This window comes from Sporothrix schenckii, assembly GCF_000961545.1.
Source record: "Sporothrix schenckii 1099-18 chromosome Unknown Cont51, whole genome shotgun sequence".
Lineage (NCBI taxonomy): Eukaryota > Fungi > Ascomycota > Sordariomycetes > Ophiostomatales > Ophiostomataceae > Sporothrix > Sporothrix schenckii.
The window spans coordinates 170,388-190,404 of NW_015971152.1; the positions used below are offsets into that span (position 1 = coordinate 170,388).

General features: G+C 56.3%; 8 protein-coding genes across 8 annotated transcripts; 4 read left to right on the plus strand and 4 right to left on the minus strand.

Annotated features, from left to right (window-relative positions):
- Positions 1–291: 291 nt before the first annotated feature.
- Positions 292–3,822, plus strand: SPSK_00009 (EF hand domain-containing protein; the record flags this gene model as incomplete). Its single annotated transcript, XM_016726994.1, has 1 exon — positions 292–3,822. The coding sequence occupies one exon, from the start codon at positions 292–294 to the stop codon at positions 3,820–3,822; it is 3,531 nt and encodes a 1,176-aa protein (XP_016582519.1).
- Positions 3,823–4,122: 300 nt separating this feature from the next.
- SPSK_00066 (uncharacterized protein) lies at positions 4,123–4,479 on the plus strand (the record flags this gene model as incomplete). The annotated part of the gene is made up of 1 exon (XM_016727046.1): positions 4,123–4,479. The coding sequence occupies one exon, from the start codon at positions 4,123–4,125 to the stop codon at positions 4,477–4,479; it is 357 nt and encodes a 118-aa protein (XP_016582520.1).
- A 283-nt stretch (positions 4,480–4,762) lies between these two features.
- Positions 4,763–5,338, minus strand: SPSK_00059 (uncharacterized protein; the record flags this gene model as incomplete). The annotated part of the gene is made up of 1 exon (XM_016727040.1): positions 4,763–5,338. One exon carries the CDS (start codon positions 5,336–5,338, stop codon positions 4,763–4,765), a length of 576 nt encoding a protein of 191 aa, XP_016582521.1.
- A 948-nt stretch (positions 5,339–6,286) lies between these two features.
- Positions 6,287–8,129, minus strand: SPSK_00023 (uncharacterized protein; the record flags this gene model as incomplete). Its single annotated transcript, XM_016727006.1, has 3 exons — positions 6,287–7,112; positions 7,180–7,904; positions 8,043–8,129. 3 exons carry the CDS (start codon positions 8,127–8,129, stop codon positions 6,287–6,289), a joined length of 1,638 nt encoding a protein of 545 aa, XP_016582522.1.
- A 4,768-nt stretch (positions 8,130–12,897) lies between these two features.
- Positions 12,898–13,482, plus strand: SPSK_00058 (protein Mpv17; the record flags this gene model as incomplete). The annotated part of the gene is made up of 2 exons (XM_016727039.1): positions 12,898–12,908; positions 12,975–13,482. 2 exons carry the CDS (start codon positions 12,898–12,900, stop codon positions 13,480–13,482), a joined length of 519 nt encoding a protein of 172 aa, XP_016582523.1.
- Positions 13,483–13,842: 360 nt separating this feature from the next.
- Positions 13,843–15,303, minus strand: SPSK_00033 (UDP-N-acetylglucosamine pyrophosphorylase; the record flags this gene model as incomplete). The annotated part of the gene is made up of 1 exon (XM_016727014.1): positions 13,843–15,303. One exon carries the CDS (start codon positions 15,301–15,303, stop codon positions 13,843–13,845), a length of 1,461 nt encoding a protein of 486 aa, XP_016582524.1.
- A 1,963-nt stretch (positions 15,304–17,266) lies between these two features.
- Positions 17,267–18,322, plus strand: SPSK_00047 (TDG/mug DNA glucosyllase family protein; the record flags this gene model as incomplete). The annotated part of the gene is made up of 1 exon (XM_016727028.1): positions 17,267–18,322. The coding sequence occupies one exon, from the start codon at positions 17,267–17,269 to the stop codon at positions 18,320–18,322; it is 1,056 nt and encodes a 351-aa protein (XP_016582525.1).
- A 351-nt stretch (positions 18,323–18,673) lies between these two features.
- Positions 18,674–19,750, minus strand: SPSK_00046 (uncharacterized protein; the record flags this gene model as incomplete). The annotated part of the gene is made up of 2 exons (XM_016727027.1): positions 18,674–19,307; positions 19,380–19,750. The coding sequence occupies 2 exons, from the start codon at positions 19,748–19,750 to the stop codon at positions 18,674–18,676; spliced, it is 1,005 nt and encodes a 334-aa protein (XP_016582526.1).
- Between the last annotated feature and the right edge of the window lie 267 nt (positions 19,751–20,017).

Sequence of the window (20,017 nt, forward strand, 5' to 3'; positions counted from 1 at the left end):
AAGAGCTTCGCGTTGCAGTCTGACCAAACAGTCGCAAACAACACCAACGGCTTCAATCGTCGTCAGCATATCTACGTTGGCAGTCTTCACATCCTGACCCGGTAGCTCGATATACCCTTCATCCAGAGTGCGGCGTTGTCTACCGAATTAGCAGCTATGACCTGCGACCACCGGGCCAATAGCCGATAGTAGACACAACAGCCCTTTCGGCTCAGCTTCTCGAAGCGATTCTCCTGAAAGCTCTCTCACCTTCTCAAGCCTGCCCCTGGCAGCCGCCTGGCCGCGCTCGCCATGGACTCATCACCAGGCTCGGGTGTATCGACCCTCCTGAAGCCTCGTGTCCTCGCTGTCGTCGTCATCACCACCACGGCGGTTCTCAGTCTCGGCGCTGGAATATGGTACGAGAGCTGGCGCCAGCGGAGAGCCGACAATGCAGAGCTTGCCGCGGGTGGTGGCCTACATCGACGTAACGCCGTTCGACGCCCGCGACGCGGCTCCCATACCGATGAACCTAGTGGCTCGGCCACCGAGCCCCAAACCACGACAAGCATCGACGAATCGGCAGCTGCACCTACCACCGACGAGAATAGCATTAACAATGTGCGCCCTCTACAAAGCGAGGATCGCGAAGCAACAGTCGTCGACGACGGCGAAATGGACGAGCGGTGGCTGGACGATATAGGCCCGCCAAACTCCGTGCAGCGCGCTGGTCATAACATTGTCAACCTCTTGTTCCGCGTGTCCGAGGACAATGCCCGCCGCAGTTCTTATGTGCATCGCGGCTGTGCGTGCAACGCCTGTGGCATCGTGCCCATCCGCGGCATCCGCTACCGCTGCGCCAACTGCGCCGACTTTGATTTGTGCGAGACGTGCGAGTCGCAGGGCCTGCACATCAAGACACACATCTTCTACAAAGTGAAGGTGCCTGCACCTCCGTTCGGTCCGCGCCAGATGCAGCCGGTGTGGTATACGGGCGATCCGGACGGCTTTGTGCGGGGCCTACCCAAGTCACTGCTGTCGCGCCTGGTGCGCGAGACAGGTTTTGAACGCCAGGAGCTCGAGGCGTTTTGGGAGCAGTGGACATATATGGCCAATACGGAGTGGCGTGACGACCCAGACGGCCTGTGCCTCGCCATGGACCGCAAAACATTTGAGCGGTGCCTTGTGCCCTCGGGTGGTTACAGACACGCGGCACCAAATCTGATCCACGACCGCATGTTTGCCTTTTACGACACTAACAATGACGGGCTAATCGGCTTCTGCGAGTTTTTGCACGGGCTGTCGTACCGCAAGCGCAAGGATAAGCTCCGCAAGATCTTTGAGGGCTACGACACGGACCGCGACGGACTGGTCAACCGGCGCGATTTCCTGCGCTTCTTCCGCGCATACTACGTGCTCTATAAACAGATGCACAAGGACATCTTGGAAGGGCTGGATGACCAGGTCATGAGCAGCATTGAGACTCACCAGCTGGTCGGCAACAGACAACCTCTCAGCAGCTTCTTTGGACGCGACGGCCGACTGCCGCACGCTGACACGCGGCGCATGATGGGCGGCAAGTATATTGACCATGCGATGGGCGAGGTGCGAGTGGCGGACGGTGCGGACGGTGTGGTCGCCGAGGACCGGCCCGATATGGCAGACCGCGAAGAGCTGCTGTCGCTTCTCTACACGCGTACCGAAATCCGCCTTAATGGAGAGGGCATTTTTGAGGAGAGATACTTTGCAAGCAACGACAATAGCGGCGACGAGCACGACGACGGCCCGGCCGTTGTTAACTATTGGGATGCTCTGCTTAACCCGCCGCGAACCGTAAATGAGCTCCCTTCGCTTCTCATGGGCCAACGCGATCCGTCAGATCGTAACGATGTTTTTGTGTCAAATCAAGACAACGAATACGAGCAGGGCGACGACAGTGTGGCCATGGGCACCGCCGAGATCCGTGAAGCGCTCGCGGGCGGTGGTCGCACACACGTAAGCGCCGAAACCAACAGTGACGACAATGCGTCCACTACGGCCGTCATTGACCAGCCATTGCCTCCCTCGCGGGCCTCTACATCCGAAAGACACGCTGGGAATGCGACAGCACACGCGACTACAAATGCAAACGGGTCGGCGGCAAACAGAGATCCAGCCCAACGCATCTCTCGAAATCAGCCGGGCATGCCAGGAGAGGGCGTGTCCCAACTGGACAGTTCAACGCCCGAACAGCAAGATGCGATTACGAACAACCCGCGGACCCGTTTCAATCCTTGGCGGACACCGACGGCAGGCCAGCTGAGCGCAGGGGAGGAAGCTTTCATGCGAGCGCATCTTACCAAGGCTGCCAAGGTCACAGCACGGCGCAAGCTGCACAACCGGTGGATGCGGCGGCAGTTCTACCTAGACGAGGAAGAGGGCGCCGTGGCACCGAGCGCTTGGAAAGATGACGAAGATCTGCTCGCCGAGGGTGAAGCGTCGTCCTCAAAATCAAAAGCAAAGGCGACGCCTGCCGACTCCGACAAGGCGGAGCACTCACGCAGCCGCCTGGCCGACATCCCCGAAGCGGAGCGCGACGCGGGCCGCGAGGTGCTGTACCAGGTGATGCAACAGGCGTTCAACGAGCTGCTGGATATTTTGTTCTTGCGAAAAGAGAATCTGGCAATCGAGGCCGCTGAGTCAAAGCAAGACCGCGACAAGTATCGCCACCTATTTGAACACCTTTCCGTGGAGCCCGGGATCGGAGTTAGCAACAAAATACCCTCTCCACCGCGTAAGAAGGCGGCCAGGTCGGTGTCTGCTGCTGATAAGGCCGTCAGCGACATGACGCTGGAGGAGATGCTGGCCGAGACAGGGTACGAGGTGATTGGCGGTGTGCCGACGGAAGATCTGGACCCGCCGCGCTCGGTAGTGAATGGTAGCGCCAACGCCAACTCCAATACCGACATGACGACAGCAGCGACGACGGCGACGGTGCCCGAAGCAAACGATGCCGAGATTGGTGCCGTGGAAGAGGTACTCGAGGAAATTGTCGAGGATGTTGATGACGATATTGGGGAGCCAAAGGAAGATGCGGTTACTGAAGCGGCTCCCGAGCCAGCCTTTGAAGAACAAGTTGAGGTCGTGGATACCGCAGGAAAGGACACTCCTGGCCGCCCAGCCGGCGATATACTCGCGACTCTGGATGACGTGCCCGAAATCTCGCTCACCGCAGTCGCCGAGGTTGATAAAGACCACCGCGACCCGACCCTACCGCATTTCCGGCCCAACACCGAGGCTGAGTATGAGACATTGGTGGCACAGCACGAGTCGGCCCGGGCCCCGTCACAGGCAGCTTCTCTTGTCGCCGCATCCACCGCTGCAACAGTGGCCACGAGCTCTGAGGGACGCAGCTCACCTGGCACGACGACACCACCCGTTGACGAACCGTCTGCATATGCCGGCCGGGACACGGGCACGGAGCCGGAAGGGATTGAAAAGGATGAAAAGGATAAAGGCAAGGGCAAGGCCGAGGCTACCCCAACCCTAGAATCAGGCCGTCCGGGTAAGGACAACAAGGACCAACACAACGGATCGCATTCGAGTGTCGCGATTAATACCAAGAGCGCAGACGGCAGTGACAAGGCCAACAGCAACACCGCTCCCGCTCCAGAGGAGGCTGACATTCCCCTGGCGACTCTCAAGCAATGGAAGCGGCTGGATCTCGCCGAGCAGGAGGCACAGGTGCGGGGCGGCTGGGGAAAGCTGAGCTACGAGGAGTTTGAGCTCATTTTTAAGCAGGAAGAGCAAACACCAAACAGGCTCGACTACTTGGGGAGCTGGATCGATTTTTGCATACCCTAGAACGGCAGTCGATTCCGCCACAAGATGTACACAGTCACACCATCCTCACGTTTTGCGCTGGAGTAGGAAAACAACCAAACATAGCTATCTATCGAGCGTTTAGGATAAAACAGGCGTTTATCTTCTACCTTTTCTCGGGGGGGAAAGAAAAACAAACGAAAGTTGAGAACGAAATATAAATATTCATGTTGTATTGCATCTCTTCTTGGCCTTCTCTGGTAGCTCTATTTCCATGCTCTTTGACTGAAGCCATATCGTGGATGGGAAGCTCCAAAAGATGAACTTTTGATCGAACTTTCTATGTCACATCAACAAGGATTAACAGCCAACGGCTATGTTACCTCGTTGTTTAATGCCCACTCGTCTTACACAGTCAACACTCTCCGCACGTCACCACTTCACATTCAAATTTTGATTCGCACTCCGCATTCCGTCCTGTCGCCCTCACATCGGGCCCATACGAAAAGCTTCGCGCCGAGGGTGGGCCTGTTCGAGGTCGACACAGAAGAGGAAGTGATTGCACTGGCCAACTACACCGAGTACGTGCACGACAAGACGATCCTGCCACAAGGCGGCATGAAATCGAGCGGCGTCGGGCGGTTCGACACAAACTTGTCCAAGTGGGTGCAAACCAAGTCCATTACCTACCGGGTGTAGAGTGTTCAAGAACACAGCGAAACGAGAGGAAGCGGGACATGTTACTGAGATTGCATACATTTCTGTGTTTTCATACAAGTTTATTGATTTTTGTTTTCTTTTTGTGGGGATACTTAGAGTATGATCCATTACAAGTCCGTCCTTGGACCCGAGAGAAGAGTGTCCGGCAATGAATGCCAATGATAAAACGTCAAATACCATATGTCTCAGCATTAAAGTATGCTCCAATTCGCTGCAACCCAACGCATAGTCCAATCACCAGCTGTTTTGTGGTCGCCGTCCTTTACAGGTACGCAACCAGACCAACAATGGCTGCCGCCGCCAGCAGCAACGACCGGCCCAGGCTCAGCGTGCCCCACCGGTCCACCAGCTGCTTCGCCGACGCCTCCTCTTGTGCCGTGTAGACAGTGCCGGCACCGGCCGCCCGGTCGGCCTTGGACAGCTGTGCGTCCTCCTCGGCCTGCGCGGCCTTGGCGATGAGCTCCTTGTTGGTGGGGCGCAGGATCAACAGCGTGTAGGGGACAATGGAGAGGCACAGGCCGGCGGCGACGAGCGGCAGGGCGCTGGCGGAGACTTCGATGGACGAGGGCGTCGCGGCGTTGGCCGTCCTGTAGTAGACAAAACCAAACGCGGCAGCAGCCGTGGCGGCGGCACCGGGGAAGACGATCTTGCCAGCTTGGAAAGTGCGGCCCCACTGGCGCAGCATGAGGGCGGTGGGCGACTCAAGCAGGCGAGGGACGAGGAACGTCGAAAGGCCCAGGGAGCCACCGGCGGCGGCGGCACTGAGGAAGATGGAGGCCGCCTGGGCGCCGCGGACGGCGTCCGAGGTAACCGCGGGGGCGTTGAAGGAGATAGACATGTTGTGCTAACTATGGCGTGTTGTTGCAAGAGGTTGTTCGAGATGGTTGAGAAGTTGAAGGAGTTGCGTGATGCAGTGAAAAAGTAGAGTTGAATGGACGATGTGTGCAAAATGAAAGATGTACAGAGCTTGAGCTATGTGCCCAATTATATGTCTCAATGGGAAGTCGTGGTTGTCTCCATCGGCGGGGAAAGAACAACCAGGAACCAAGACGAAGCAGGAAACAGCTGTTTGGTAGTTGACGTCATGCATTCAGGCAGAAGCTTGAGTACCTTGTGGGGTAGGCTTCAGGGGACGCCGCTAGCTTACCCGGTCCGCGAGCAGAAGTGCCTGAAACGGTGCTCGTCACCACTGGACGTTTTGTGGGTAGCGCCAAAATGCGATCAATGACAGCTGGCAGTCCGCCAACGTGGTAAGCGGCGAAAAACGGCGGAACCCACGAAAAGCAGACGTCTGGCATATTCCGCGGATACTCTCGAATGCATGTAGTATGTAGTATGTAGTATGTGCGATATAACCTCGGATGTTAACGTAAGGTGTGAGTCGGTCTACAATTTGCACAGATATGCGACATATGTGCAGTCAATCAGACTGTGGCTTTCTCTCCGTACTTCCTTTGTATTTACTCTGTATTCTCTGCCTATCTAAATGGCTGGCAGGATATTGTGAGCTACTGTATATGATAAAAGGCAAGACAAAAGTCGGAGGAACTCGCTCCAACTCGGTCCAGACGCTCGAGACGACAGAACAAAACCTGGAACGAAGCAGGTAGAGCCCAGTCCACAGAAAGAATCAAACAGAACAAAGAAAGAACACAAGCAAAGACCACGCAACTCCTCAGACTCCACTGTTTTTCCAAATGTTCTCGTTCTTGCAGGATCCTCGGCACGTCTCTCAAAGTTGCCGGGTTGACGCCAACACGTCACTCGGCTCTCGACACTGGACAGCTCACCAGACAATCCGGTTGTACATGTCCTGGGTCAGCAGGTCCGACATATTGCCGCCATCCATCTCGGTCGCCTGGTCGCCGCCGCAGCCGCTGCACCGGCACCAGAAGCCAAAGCGCTCAAACAGCATGCGCCGCGACTTGCCGTACGAAATGAGCAGCTCGGTGCCCTTGGCAATGCGGCCAACGGCTGTGAGGGTCAGCACGTCTTGGTGGCGGTCGTAGCGGTAGCCGACGTTCTGGGAGGGCGAAGCGCTGCAGGCGTGGTTGAAGCGTGAGGCGACAATGAACAGGCTGTCGAGCTCGCCGGCGACAAATGTGTTGGCAGTCCAGATCTGCTCGTCGCGGGAGGCACGGGGGTCCGGGTGGTGGCCGGTGAGGGCGTCGAACTGGGCGCGGTCGGCTGTGGACAGGCGCGCGAGCTCTTGGATCAAGTGCATCATGTTGGTGCGCACGAGGGGCCGCTCGACCAGCAGGTGCTCGCCACGGAAAATGTCGCGCATGGCAAAGCAGCCAAGGCCACCAAGAGCCGAGGGGCGCACTTCAAACATGCCGTTGACCTGGAGGATGGGCGGCGGGACAGGGTTCTGGGGCGTGTCGGGCGTGCCGGGCGTGTCGGCCGACGTAGGCCTGGGCAGCGTCTCAGAGGCCGTGTTGGAGGTAGGCGTAGAAGCAGTAGCGAAGGAAGCGTCATCGGCGGCAGTGGCAACAGCAGCAGCGTCGTTGGCCGGAACAGTCACGATCGTTGGCGGGCACATGGACGGAATGTCAATGTAGCACAGCCCGACAGCCGTCTTGACCACGGACTTGCGCAACATGGGAAGCAGCCTGTGTTGGTGCGTTAGCAGAGGATCAAAATGGGATAAGTAAAGGTAGGGCAGGATATAAGACATACGGAGACTCCAGTCGGTACACGCGCAAGCCGTCTTTGAAACCCCAGACGCGGAACTTGTCGGCAGCGTCGTCGTCGCCAGTCGGGTACTCGAGCTCAACAACGCAGGGCTGCGGCGGGACACGGGGACGCTGGTAGTGTGGGCGACGGCCATTGCGAAGACGCACTTTGGCCGTCAGGGCGCCTCCAGGGAGCTTGCCAGCGGAGCGCTGCTGGAGACAGTCGGCGCGGCCAAGGACAGAGAGGAAACCGTGTGCGTTGCTCACGGTGGTGCGGACGCGCTCGTCGGCGCGGATTTCGAGCTCCGACATGTCGGAACCGCAGGATGAGGCAGCGTAGTCGTCGCGGCGATCCGACAAGACGTAGTCGGAGTTGGGGAATGAGGTATTGGGTGTGGCAGGTTCGGGTGTTGTGGCGCCGTTCGTGCTGCGGTTGTTGTCGTCGTCGTTGTTGTCGTCGTCGTCGTTATTGTTTGGCGAGGAGGAGGAAGTGGAGGCATCGTCTCGTTCAGTGCACTCCTTCCCGGCTAGAGCCTGGGCCTCAGTCTTTGCCTCGAGATTACTTTTTCTGATCTCGTAGAGTCTGCATGGGACGACAGAGTCGTCCACGTCGTCCTCGTCGTCGTCCTCGTCACCCTCGTCGGTGGTTTCTGCAGAGTCAACCGAGCTGGCGGCTCTTTCTTTGCGTGCCTTCTTAGCCGCTGCCTTCTCCTCTGCCTTTACTTCTCTCTGTATGCGTAGTTTCCATGTTAGTTTTGTGCTTCTCAATGTAATACCAAGAAGGGAAGGAGCGGGTGGGGCGACGTTTTCGTGACAGTCACCCCCTTTGGGAAGGAGGGTAGCAACGCTCTGGCAGAAGAAACGTACCTTGAACTGGCGGATCTTTGATCTGTTGCGCTCCTCGTCGCTGGACTCATAGAGCCCAAGGACTCGGAGGCGCTCGATCAAAGGCATAACGCCTTTATTGCGGCTGGGAGAGAGAAAGAGGGAGATAGAGCTGAGGAGAGGGGGCAAGACAGAGCGAAAAGGGGAGGTTGGAGTGAGGATGAGGGAGGAGAGACGCGGAAAGCAGGGCAATAGGGTGAGAGAGCGAGTGTGAGTGTGAGAGATGGAGGGAGATGAGAGGCAAGACACTGATTGGAATTCTCAAGGGCGTTGACGGGGTAGGGTCCGGGTGCTTTGATTTACAAAGCACCAAGGTTGAGTCAAGCTGAAGGAAAGAAGAAGGAGGATGAGGAGGGAGGGACAGAAGAGGTCGGGTTACCAAGATATTTATACCGGGGGCTGAGAGTACAGATTCGGGGAGAACAGCGTCCGGTTGAATAGCAAACGGAAGATGAGTCGGGGGCCATGACAAACAATAGCAGTTGGTCATGGTTGGGTAGATGAGGAGCTGGTCTGAATGTGAGGTCAGTGCTTGCCAACGGAGGCTGATTGCGTCGTGCATGTAGGTTGGGGTGGAAAGCGAGGCAGAAGTAAAGGCATCATGATATTTGGAAAGATGAGTGGCAAATGACGGCGACATCGACGGGCAGATGAAAAGTACATGAGAAGCAAGCGGATATCAGACATGCAATGGCTGTGATGCCAGAGTCGCAGATGCACTCAAAGAAGAATAGCGAAACGTGCAGAGTCCAAAGCTTCGCACATTGTGTCTTCACTTTCATGACGATCCAGCCGTGTAAATATATAACGCGACTCTGCTTGTCATATTTCAGCTCAAACTACAAATCTTTTCACTGAGCTTTCATTGCTATACTCCTCTGCCTCAAGATATTCAATAATTCAATATGGCTGTTACCTTAGAACCAGTTTATTTCAATCTTTCCCGTGGCCATCGTTCCGTCTCAGATGTCCACAATCTATCTGTTCACTGCTTCTCTTCGAGTGGCACCCTATCATACCAATACGTCTACTTCCATCTTAGTAAACTCCCTCCGCTTCTGTCTCATTCTGTCGTAAACACCAGAGTTCAGAAGCGTGTGGCACGTCTTGCGCCCGCTCCAGAACAGCCAGCTGCGACGAGTGCGTAAACACGCGGTCCAGCAGGGCCAACGGCGGCGGATCAAATGGCGGAATGTCGGGGAGAAGGGCACGGTTTCCTCCCGTCGCAGCACTGTCGACGGCCTCTGTCTCGGCAAGAGACGCCCGGATCAGGCGCTCACGGCAACCGGCCAGAAGCCACTCGCACTTTTTCTGGAGCAGCCACTCCAGGGCGCGATGTGGCTCGACGTCGCGGGCAAACTGCTGGTGGAGGTGGTGGCCATGATCGTCGTGGCCGGGGGCGTCGTTTTCGTGGTCGTGATCGTGATCAAGATCATGATTGTGGTGGTGTTGGAGCTCTTCGTCGCTCTCGTCAGCTGCACCGCCTCCCCACCCTGGTGGTATTTTTGTGTACACTGTAGGCAGGTCAAGCGCGGCACCTTCTCCTTGTCTTGCCCATCTTCTCCATAGCCATGAATGTGGTGCGCTTTGACATAGCCGCCATAGTAGCATTCGGGCGTGACAAAGCCGGTGCGACGGAGAAACTCAGCTGTAGTCAGCAGCCGCAGCAGTCGGTCGAGGTCTTGGAGGCGCAGATCGAAGAATACTTGGTCGTCGCGGAGGTCATCGGCGCCAGCGTCGTTGCCACCACCTGGAGAGCGTCGAGTATGCCGCCCACCTGTCCGGTGTACTAGATTGTCTTCCCGCCGCCGGCCATCCTGGCGCACCGTGGCCTCGTCTTCGTAAACGTCCGCGAGTTGGCCAAAGTGGCCCTGCAGGATGCTGTCGCAGACTGTAAGTCCAAAGGGGTTTTCTTCCGTCTCCGTATCTTCCTCTTCGTCGTCAACGTCCTTACTGTCACCACCACCTCCGCTGTCACCACTGCCTGGCTCGTTCTGGGGACACAGATGCCGGTCAAGGAACCACAGATCGCGCGGCGCGCTGGCAGAGAAAAAGAACCATGCCAGCTCCGCCTCGGCCTCTGCGGCGGCGTGTGCTGCCTCACGGGACGCAGTGGCAAGCCGACGAAGGAAGCTGTTGTCGTCGCTTGCCGCCGTTTCGGTCTCTGGCTCGCCGGCCAATGCCATCCGCATGCTCGCGTCAAATCCCCACTGCCGCGCCGTGTCTGCAAACGGCCGTTTGTCGTACGAGTACGGCGGCACCAGTGGCCGCGCATGTCCCGGCACGCGTTTCTGTACAATCCGCTGCAGCAGCCAGCGGACGTGTGCAATGTCGGGCGTCCACAGCGGGTGGACCAAGATGGCCGTCAACTTGGCGCAATAGTCTACAAACCCGGCATCGCCCCCACCGCCCCCTCGTTGGCTTGGGAGGTGCGGCCGCAGCCCGTACCGAAACAGGTCGTCCAGGCCACAACGAAAACGGTGCTGCAGCACCTCCCACAAGCGCAGCTCAGCGTCAAAAGGCGCCAGGGTGTTGGGCGGCACGTCCGCCTGGAACATGCGCATCTGCTCGAGCTGGAAGCGCTCAAATTCGGGCGATGCGACAAATTCCTTGTTGCGCAGGGTCTGTTCGCGGGCGATGCTCCATAAACCGCGCTGGAACAGGTCGTCTGCCAAGCCAAACATGCTGCCCGGGAGCAGACTGCGGACATGGGCATCAGTCATTGGCGGTACCTGTTGCTGCGTTGACGGAGAAGGACCGTCGTCGACGTCGGGATGGATAGGAGACGCTGGGAGTCCGTAGCTGCCTTCCGGTTCATTGTCGGAAGCTTCAACAACTGTAGACGCCCTCGGCTTTTGCGAAATCCGCTTTCCCTTTGTCTTCCCATTTCTTTTCCGTCCCGCTGGCGTGCCTCGTTTTCCTGTTTTCTGCCTCTTGTTCGTTGCCAGTGTCGTACTACAAGCAACACGGTGTTGCTCCTCGTTTTCGATCCCTTCGTCCCATTTCCTCTTGATTCTCGAGCTTCGTCTGACAGTTGTGGGCGCCGCAGTTGGCTCCTGGCGTAGTAGTCGTGGCATTGTTGTCTGTCGATACATGGCGAATGATGCTATAAATGTCGATGCTCAAGGACGGTCCGTTTGCTGAAAAAACCAGTTTGTACTAATGCGAAAATAAAATCGTGTTGTCTTTTTCTTTAACTTTACATCTTCGTCCTTCTTTTATATTGACACTCTGCCTCGTTTTACTAACGCCATGGACTTGCCATCGCCGGGTATGGCAAGGCTTCAGAAGTCCCAACAGCGAGCGCGAGAGAAAGGCCATTGTTGACTAAAGGCGATTTCTTTGAGTCTTAAGCCAGGGGTGTCCAGGGCACTGCCGATTTTGCTTTGTCGTTTGGTCGTGTTTGTCTAGCCTTAGTTGAGGAAACAAAGCATTTCTCGAAAGGACAAAACAAAACGGCGGGCGCGACGTCGATAGATACTATGCGTCAAGGCATAAACATAATCGCAAATGAGAGTTGAAAGAAAATGCAACGAAGAAGTAGGCCGAATAAACCACGTATTCGTCTCTTTCTCTTCTTTCTTTTTTTTCGTTTTCTTTTGGCTCTGTGTACTCAACATCCGTGATGTCGTTCGTTTGCGCTATCTGTCAATAGAATCGGAGTTTCCGAATCAGGAAATGTACGTAAAAGTGCCCGTTAAGTTTTACCCGCCTTTCAGTCCTGGTACGAACGTATTTGTCTTTCCTTCTAGAATTGTTCTCTTGGTATTGCCATTCACGGATATCCCAAATTTACTCTCGTAACTCATTGTGAAGTCAGCGCGGTCAAGTTTTATCCTCCCCATAGTGTCGTTTTCTGTCCAGCTGATGCAACCCCCACGCGTGTTTTTCCTTAAAAAAAAAAAAAAGACGGCAGCGACCACTTTAATTCAAACTCTCCCTAGAAGCAGTGCAGCCTCACCGCTTTCTTCATAGCGTACATCTATCACATACCAACTCGTTCACACGGACAGTGTCGTACAAATGCGAGTTCCAGGAGACACAGAACCCCCAGAGAAACGAGCGGCGATAGAAGAACGTCCCTTAACATAATGCTCATTTGAAATGACGGATGAACTTTGAATATAGATGGCTGGCGTCGTTAATTGAGGACGGCGGAAAGAGCCCTAGACTCGTTGTGAGGGACTGGCCGTGGCTTTCCCTTTGCATCGAGCTTACTTCGCCCCTGTTTCTCCACTGCGTCGCGCTGGTCAATTGCCCAAAATGGAAGGAACCAGTAGCCATCAAAGACAATATTTAGAATATTTAGGGAAAGAGTATCGTTTCAACGAACCGACTGGATTCATCGAGGCCATCTAAGCTGTGCGACCTTGTCAAGCAAAATCCAGCACGCACCAGAGGCGCCTTCCCAGCGCTGCACACCACCGACTCCGCACCGCCGCCGCGCCTGCCACCGACCCCACAACTAAAGGAAGGGACAATCAGCACGAAGCAAGACAAGCATATTCCCAGGCCCAGGCATTGGCCCAGACCAACATGGGCAATGAGGAATGAAAAAAAGTTGAGAAAAAGAATTGAGAACAACAGAGAGCAACTCCGACCTCAAAAACTACCCAATCTCTCTAGTCTTTCTCCTGTTTGTCACATTCTCTTCACACTCCGCTAGTCTTTGTAAACAACAATTCTCGCCGACACTCTCACTTGACCTGACCTCACTCAGCGTTTTGCTTCCTCCAATCCCCAGCTCATTGGCCTCTGAATAACAACATCCGCTTTGCCTCAGGCTCTTTGCAAGCCGACATCCGCTCTTTCAAAGTCCTCGCAGCTCGCAGTCGCGATGTTGGCCTGGTATGTCACGTTCCCTTCCTATCAGCCACTCAACTGCACGCCCTCCCTCTACTGACCCACGCCCAGGTACAAAGCCCGCCTCGCCGCCCGGCCCCTGCTCACCCAGAGCGTCACCACGGCCGTCCTCTTTGCCGTCGGTGATGTCACCGCCCAGCAGCTCGTCGAGCGCCGCGGACCCACGGGCCACGACTCCATGCGTACCGGCCGCATGGCCCTGTACGGCGGTACCGTCTTTGGCCCTGCCGCAGCCACCTGGTACGGCATCCTGCAGCGGCATGTGGTGCTGAGCACGCCGCGCAAGACGATGCTGGCGCGGGTGGCGGCGGACCAGGGCGTCTTTGCGCCCGTGTTTATCGGTGTCTTTTTGAGCAGCATGGCCGTCCTCGAGGGCGGCTCGCCGCAGGAGAAGCTCGAAAAGAACTACAAGAACGCGCTGACGGCCAACTACATGCTGTGGCCGGCGGCGCAGATGGTCAACTTCTCGCTGGTGCCGTTGGAGCACCGTGTGCTCTTTGTGAACCTGGTGTCGATTGGCTGGAACTCGTACCTGAGCTATCTCAACAGCTCGAAGTAGGGATCGGCAGAGGGAGCGGCCGCCGGGGAGGGCAGAACGATAAGCGTCGTCATAGACCTTGACTTTGCATATCTTCCTAATCTTCCTACGGCGTTGGATTTCGGTTGTTTGAGTGACATGACCTGCATCTCTGCGTTCCATTGTGTTCCGCGTTCCATTACAAAATACAAGGGCCGGGGTCCCTTTTTGCTCTTTTGTTGCTATATGTTTTTTATCTTGCTCCTTATATTAACGCAATCCAAAACTAAGACGCTTCATAACATAAATTTGCGTGAATCGCGCTGCACTGTGTAGCCATCCTTTCGTCCCTCCATATTCCATTAATTTTTGTTTTTACGTTGCCACGTCTTTACATCAAAATTAACCTTCCAGAAGAGCCGGCGCCACAATGGACTTGCCCTTGAAGGCTTCCAGGCCCTCACCGCCGTAGCTGACCAGCGGCGGCACCTCGATACCCGTCTCAGCCGGCACCACATCACTCCGCGCGTCGTCGCTGACGGTCACGAGCGCGCCGGCCGCCTCCAGCCACCGCCGGCCCTGAAGCAGAATGTCACGCTTGCTGGTGTCCGGGTTGTCGTTGGCAGTGCCGCGGGCGTTTTTGAGAGGCGAGAAGTCGTCCTCGCGGCGCACTTCGAGGCACGCAAACTTGGCCAGCGGCACGCGTGGGAACACGTCAAAGACAAACTGCTCCAGCTTGATGCCGTTGGGCGTCGACGGCTTGACCGTCTCGCCCGACGTCAAATCGGCGTGGGGAATCTTCTTGCGCGCCACGTGGTGCGGCAGGTCGCGCGCCCACTGCGGGATCGTCTCGAGGAAGCGCAGGCTGTAGTAGTGGTTGACAATGTTGGCGGCGCGGAACTTGAGTACACCAGGCTGGTGCGGATCCTGCGCCTCGGCCGTCGCAGAGTCAATCTCGCTGTACTCAACCACGTCCGGGCGGCCGTTCTTCTGCAGAATCAGACCGACCGACTCGGTGGCGTTGCGCTTGCGCACAACCTTGGTCGCAATGTCGACGTCCTTGCTGGCCGCGAAACCCAAAAAGACCGGGTCGGCCACGCGCACCAGGCAGTTGTCCACGCAGTAGGCGTGCACATGCTCGATGCCGCGCGCCTTGAGGTCGGCCAGAATGCCCGCGCCGACCAGGGCCTGGTACAGGCCGCCGTTGCCGTCGGGCGCCACGGCGACCTTGCCCTTGGCCTCGAGCAAAATCTTGCCCTCGTTGGAGATGCAGGGCAGCACGCCCTGTTCGAAGAAGAGGACGTTGGCCTTGTCGAGACCAAAGTACTTGTTCTCGACGAAGAAGGCCTCGGTCGGGCCCCGCGTCGGTCCGCTCGTCATAATGTACCAAGGGACCACGGCGTTGGCGCCCGCCAGCTGCTGGATCTTGAGGATGCGCTCAGCCTGAATCTGGAACAGCGACTTGGATGACGGCAGGCCAATGTCGTAGCAGCCCTTGGGCGCCGAGCTGCCCAGGCGCGTGCCCTGGCCGCCGGCCATGAGCACCACACCGACCTTATTCTGGCTGATCAGCTCCAGGCCTGCCTTGTACCAATCGGCAATGGCACTCGCATCAGAGTCGAGGATACTGGCGGTGGCGGATTCGGGGAGGGGTTCAAGGACGGCGGGGCCGCTGTCGGCCGGGGGCGTGGGGTGTAGAGCCTCCTTGGCGAGCTCGTTGATGCGGGTGGGGTCGAAGAGGGCGAGCTGCTTCACGAGGTCGGCTTGCTCGGCGGCGGACAGGCTGTCGTAAAAGGTAAACACCTGGCCCTGGCCGGCGGCCGTGTACTTTTGCCGGAGCTCGGCTACATCGACGGACGCCATTGTGGATGTGCGGGAAGAGAGGAAAGGTAGTAGACGAAGGTGGGAGACTTAGTCGAGAGGATGTGAGAAACTGGATTGACAAGATGGTTAGCTACAACCGGTGCCCAATTGAGTGGTTACGGAGTAGAGTACCTTTGGTGCAGAAGTTTCGTAACACGGGGAGCAGAGAAGAGGACGTGAATGTGGTTTGGACAAAATGAAAAACTGAAAACCAAGAAGCCGGAGAGAGAATAGTGTTAGATGAAGAAAAGGGGGGAATAAAGTAAACTAAATAGAAGGTGCGGTGTACAAAGTACGAAATAAAGTAATTACGGGACACAGATGAGGCAAGAACGCGCAGTAGAACGCCACGGAAGGAGCCAGGCCAGGCATCCTACTCTGTATTACAAGGTCTCACATCATCATCCGAAAAACAAACCGCAGAAGGAACAGAGTGATGCCAAATATAGACGCTAGGCGTAGTACAAACCACTCTTTTGCAATTGAGCTGGGCTGCATTTGGAGGAAGAAGAGGAGAAGGAGACGATAGTACTCAGAAAGACGTACTCAGTGGAGGGGCAACCACACGTCAGTGTGGGTTGAAACAAGGCACAGGCAAGCTCTGGGCGAATACGGGTCAGAGAGGAGCAGAAAGAGGACAGAATAGGGCAGGAACGGGCGGCGGGGCAACAGCTCAAGGAAGGTGTGATGGATGTCTGACTGGAAATGCAAATGGGCCTTGTGGCAGCCGCGCCACTTCCCATTCGCCAGGGTCTTGTTCCTTGCTAGGGTGGCTTGACTAGTGGGCCACAGTAATAACGCCCATTCAAGCCCCGGCAACGCAGGTGCGGCTGACAACGCCGTGGCCAATTTTGCCGTCTTTTGGCTCACTTTCAGGCCGCACTTTGTAGCTGTGGGCAAAGACAGTTGCGACTTGGTTAGGACAGCAGCGAAAACAGTCGCTCTCGTGAACAAACGAAGCATAGCCCCACCGATGTACAAGACGAGGTCTAGACTGGGAGTAGAATGGAGTCTCTGTCCGATATACGAGTTCAGAGGCAAAGTAAAGACCCTGAAAGAGAGAATGAGAGAAAATAAAACAGGGAACGAAGCACAACAGCGCAAATGCCACGACATACGGACATGGCAACTCGGCAAAAGAGCAGGCTTTCCTTGAATTCTATCAAATGAGCAAAACGCCTAGAGTTCCTGGATCTCACACACGTCTTAGCCAAACAACAATTGGACATGACGTGCGCAAATAGCTCAGCCTTGCGTCAGCTGAGTTCTGGAGTGGACATCAACGGGATCTTGGTCACTGTTCATTATGCCAGATCAAAGTGAACTCGTAAGAAGCCGTCCATATTGCTTTTCAAGAAGAGTATGCGAGTACGGAGGGAGTCTAGCACGCACCGGTTACCAGATTGGCGGGTCCGATATATTTTGTCGTAGATGCTGCTGGTTTTCAGAACATTCCCCAAGTGACATACTCTGTGGGCTCCAATTTCTTAGCCGTTCATTGCTTGGTGTCCGACAAAGTCTCCGGGTCTGATCATATGGTACAAGAAAGGACATCAGCCCAGCTATATGGTTTGTGGTAGGGCTATCAAAATGTAGAATACGAATGCGGCCGTGCCATTCCATCTTCACAACAATGAAAAAAAGAGTTTTCCTATTCTTTGCGATAGTCTGTAATTACCTGGCCTCAGGGGTAAGGGCCGTTATGCTTGGTCGCGCTAAACCAAAGCTGGCCAGCACGTAAAATTCAGAACACCTAACCCATTTGCTCCCTTCCAAAAGTCCTGTTATGCAGCCAGACTGCTTAGTAGTACTTCGGCCGCTGCATCTCGTGATAGTTCATCGAATCGAAGGGAGTCGCCTATGACATTCATATATAAATGAGCCTGACTATTCGGTACTCGGTGTTTTTCAGTCATTTTTATATGTCTTCCATGTCTTTATTTGCATTATTGACTCATTGACAATGGCCGAAGACGCAACGCCGCTGCCGTCGTTTGGCGGCCGTCTCGCCAACTTTGCATATACGGCGAACGAAGACGATGCCGCGAGTCCCTCGTCGGCACGGAGTCTGCGCAGCCGAAGCATCACAGCGCCAGCGGTCCGCTCGACCCCGGGCTCGCCCGCCAAGTCTCCATTGCAAACCGCAATGAAGCGCAAGCTGGAGGATGACGGCGAGGCAGACGGAACAACCTTCGCTGCTATCCCCAGATTTTCCGGGGCCTCAGCCCGTTCCACAGCATCCTCACCCAGTCCGTCGCCGACAAAACAGTCGCGCCGGTCCCGGCCGGCGAAACCCAGCAAATACGCCCCTCCCACCACCTATGCGCACCTCCCGTTACTGCCGGACGCCATCGCGCCCAATTTGTTGGTGCTCTTCGTCGGCCTCAACCCGGGCATCGAGACCGCGCGGTCCGGCCATGCATATGCACACCCCTCCAATCTCTTCTGGAAGCTCATGTACAGCAGCGGGGTCCTGCCGGAATGGTGCACGGCGCAGGAGGACCGGACGCTGCCGGCGCGGTTCCGGCTGGGGCTGACGAACATCGTGGCGCGGCCGTCGCGGAACGGGGCTGAGCTGAAACCGGCCGAGCTAGACGCCGGAGTGGCGATTCTGGAAGCAAAGGCGCGGCGGTGGCGGCCAGAGGTGATGTGTTTTGTGGGCAAGGGGATCTGGGACAGTGTGGTACGTGTGCGAGCGCGGCAGGGACGACCGAAGCCGGCGTTCAAGTACGGATGGCAGGATGAGAGTGAAAACATGGGAGTGTCTGGCGGCGATGGCGATGTGGAAGGCCTGCAAGAGCGAACCGCCAAAGAGGAGATTCTCGACGACGAGGAGAGTGAAAAATACGTCGATGAGCCCAACGTTCGCGTCGAATGGAAAGGCGCGCGTGTGTTTGTTGCCTCAAGCACGAGCGGGCTCGCGGCATCTCTACTACCGGCCGAGAAGGAGGCCATATGGCGGCAGTTGGGCTCATGGGTAGAACAGAGGCGGAAGGAGATGAAAGAAAAGACCGGTTGAGTCAGTCTGTTTGTCGAGCGAGGTCGTGTCATACTGTCACTAATGATTAATGAATAGTCATGACTTTGTGTTATTGCTACAGTAAACGTGGGAATCATGAAAGATATAGAAACAAAAAGCTACCCAAGCCCAGCACGCGTGCACCCATCAAATGGTCCTCGTGAAAGGTCCATCTGGGGCCAATGAGCATTAAAAATGTACACGAAAATGTACACGAAAATGTACAAGAGAAAAAGGGGTAAAAGGGGTAAAACCTCCCCGAAACGGGGTATTCCAAGACGCCGGACCAAAAATCAGATCTAAATCGTTTTGTCATCACCGATCACCATCATCCACTCCTCAAAGCCCCTCCTACAGGGCAAACACAATGGCGACAACTGTGACAACGACTGGCCAGTAGCCTGCGTGCTGCAGCAGAGTCTGCATGCCGCTGCCTGCGTTCGGGCTGTCGGTGCCGCCGGCGGCCGTGGTACCGTTTTCCAGGGTGCCGTTGATGAGTATGGTGCTGGTGCCATTCACATCAGCGACGCTCACCTGGTTTGCGGCGAGAGCGGCCGTCGAGCCGTTGCCAATGAGGTCGTTCATATAGGTGGCGTTGGTGTTATCGTCGCAGGCGCACTCGACCGTCTGATCGCAGCCGCAGCCAATGTTGCGGGTCTCGTTCTTGCCGGACGTCTCATTGTGGTATGTGTACGGGTGGCTGTAGGGGTAGTAGTAAATGGGGTGGTACCAAAGACCGGGCCAGAAGGCAAGGCCGGCCAGGCCAACACCAGCAAACGCGCCAACTGCGAAAGGAGCGACACCCGAGGGCGAGCGCTGGCCGGAGCGGTAGGGCACAGAGGCGCCACCGCCGTAGTACTGGCCACCGCCATAGGCCGGGGCGACACCACTGCCGGTTGTAGTGCGGCCGCCGGTGTTAGACGACGTAGAGCCGGCACCCTTGCCGGTGCCGCCGGAGCTGCCGGAGCCACCAGATGAACCACCTCTGTGGTTGGAGAAAATAAAGGTAATGTTTAGTAGATGGACATAAAGCGGGGAACCTCGTATAAAAGCTTACCTGCCACCAGATGAGCCACCGCCAGACGACGAGCCACCGCCAGACGACGAGCCACCACCCGACGAAGAACCACCGCCGGACGAAGAACCACCGCCCGACGACGAACCACCGCCCGACGAAGATCCACCACCAGACGAGCCGCCGCCACCACCTCGGCCGCCGCCGCCGCCACCGCCCTTGCGCCGGAACAGCTTCTCGTCGAACGCGTCGCCAATGTCGCGCTTTGCATCGCTAGACGATGAAGATGAAGAATGGAAGCGCACGGCGAGTGCAGGCGATGTGTTGTCGAGGGCAGGCACCGCGGGCACAGCCACTGCGTGGACGATGGGCGCCGACAGGGATACTGCAGCGGTAACGAAACTGAACTTCATTGTATCTGTGTTGTGCTGATGTGCTGTACGATGTTTGCTGTTGATGAAATATGCAATGTATCAAATATGGACGTGTGACGTCGATATGTTGATTGTGTTGGATGTGTTTCGGAATGTATGGCCAAATTGGTTGTGAAGTTGGATTGGAAAGACGAAAAAGAAACTGTGACACAAGGAGGTTTTGCTATGGGGTGGGGTGTGTTTGTTTTATATCCGGAAGACGAGGCAACAAAAGAGGTTGACGAAATGGAGAAAGATGGGAAGGAA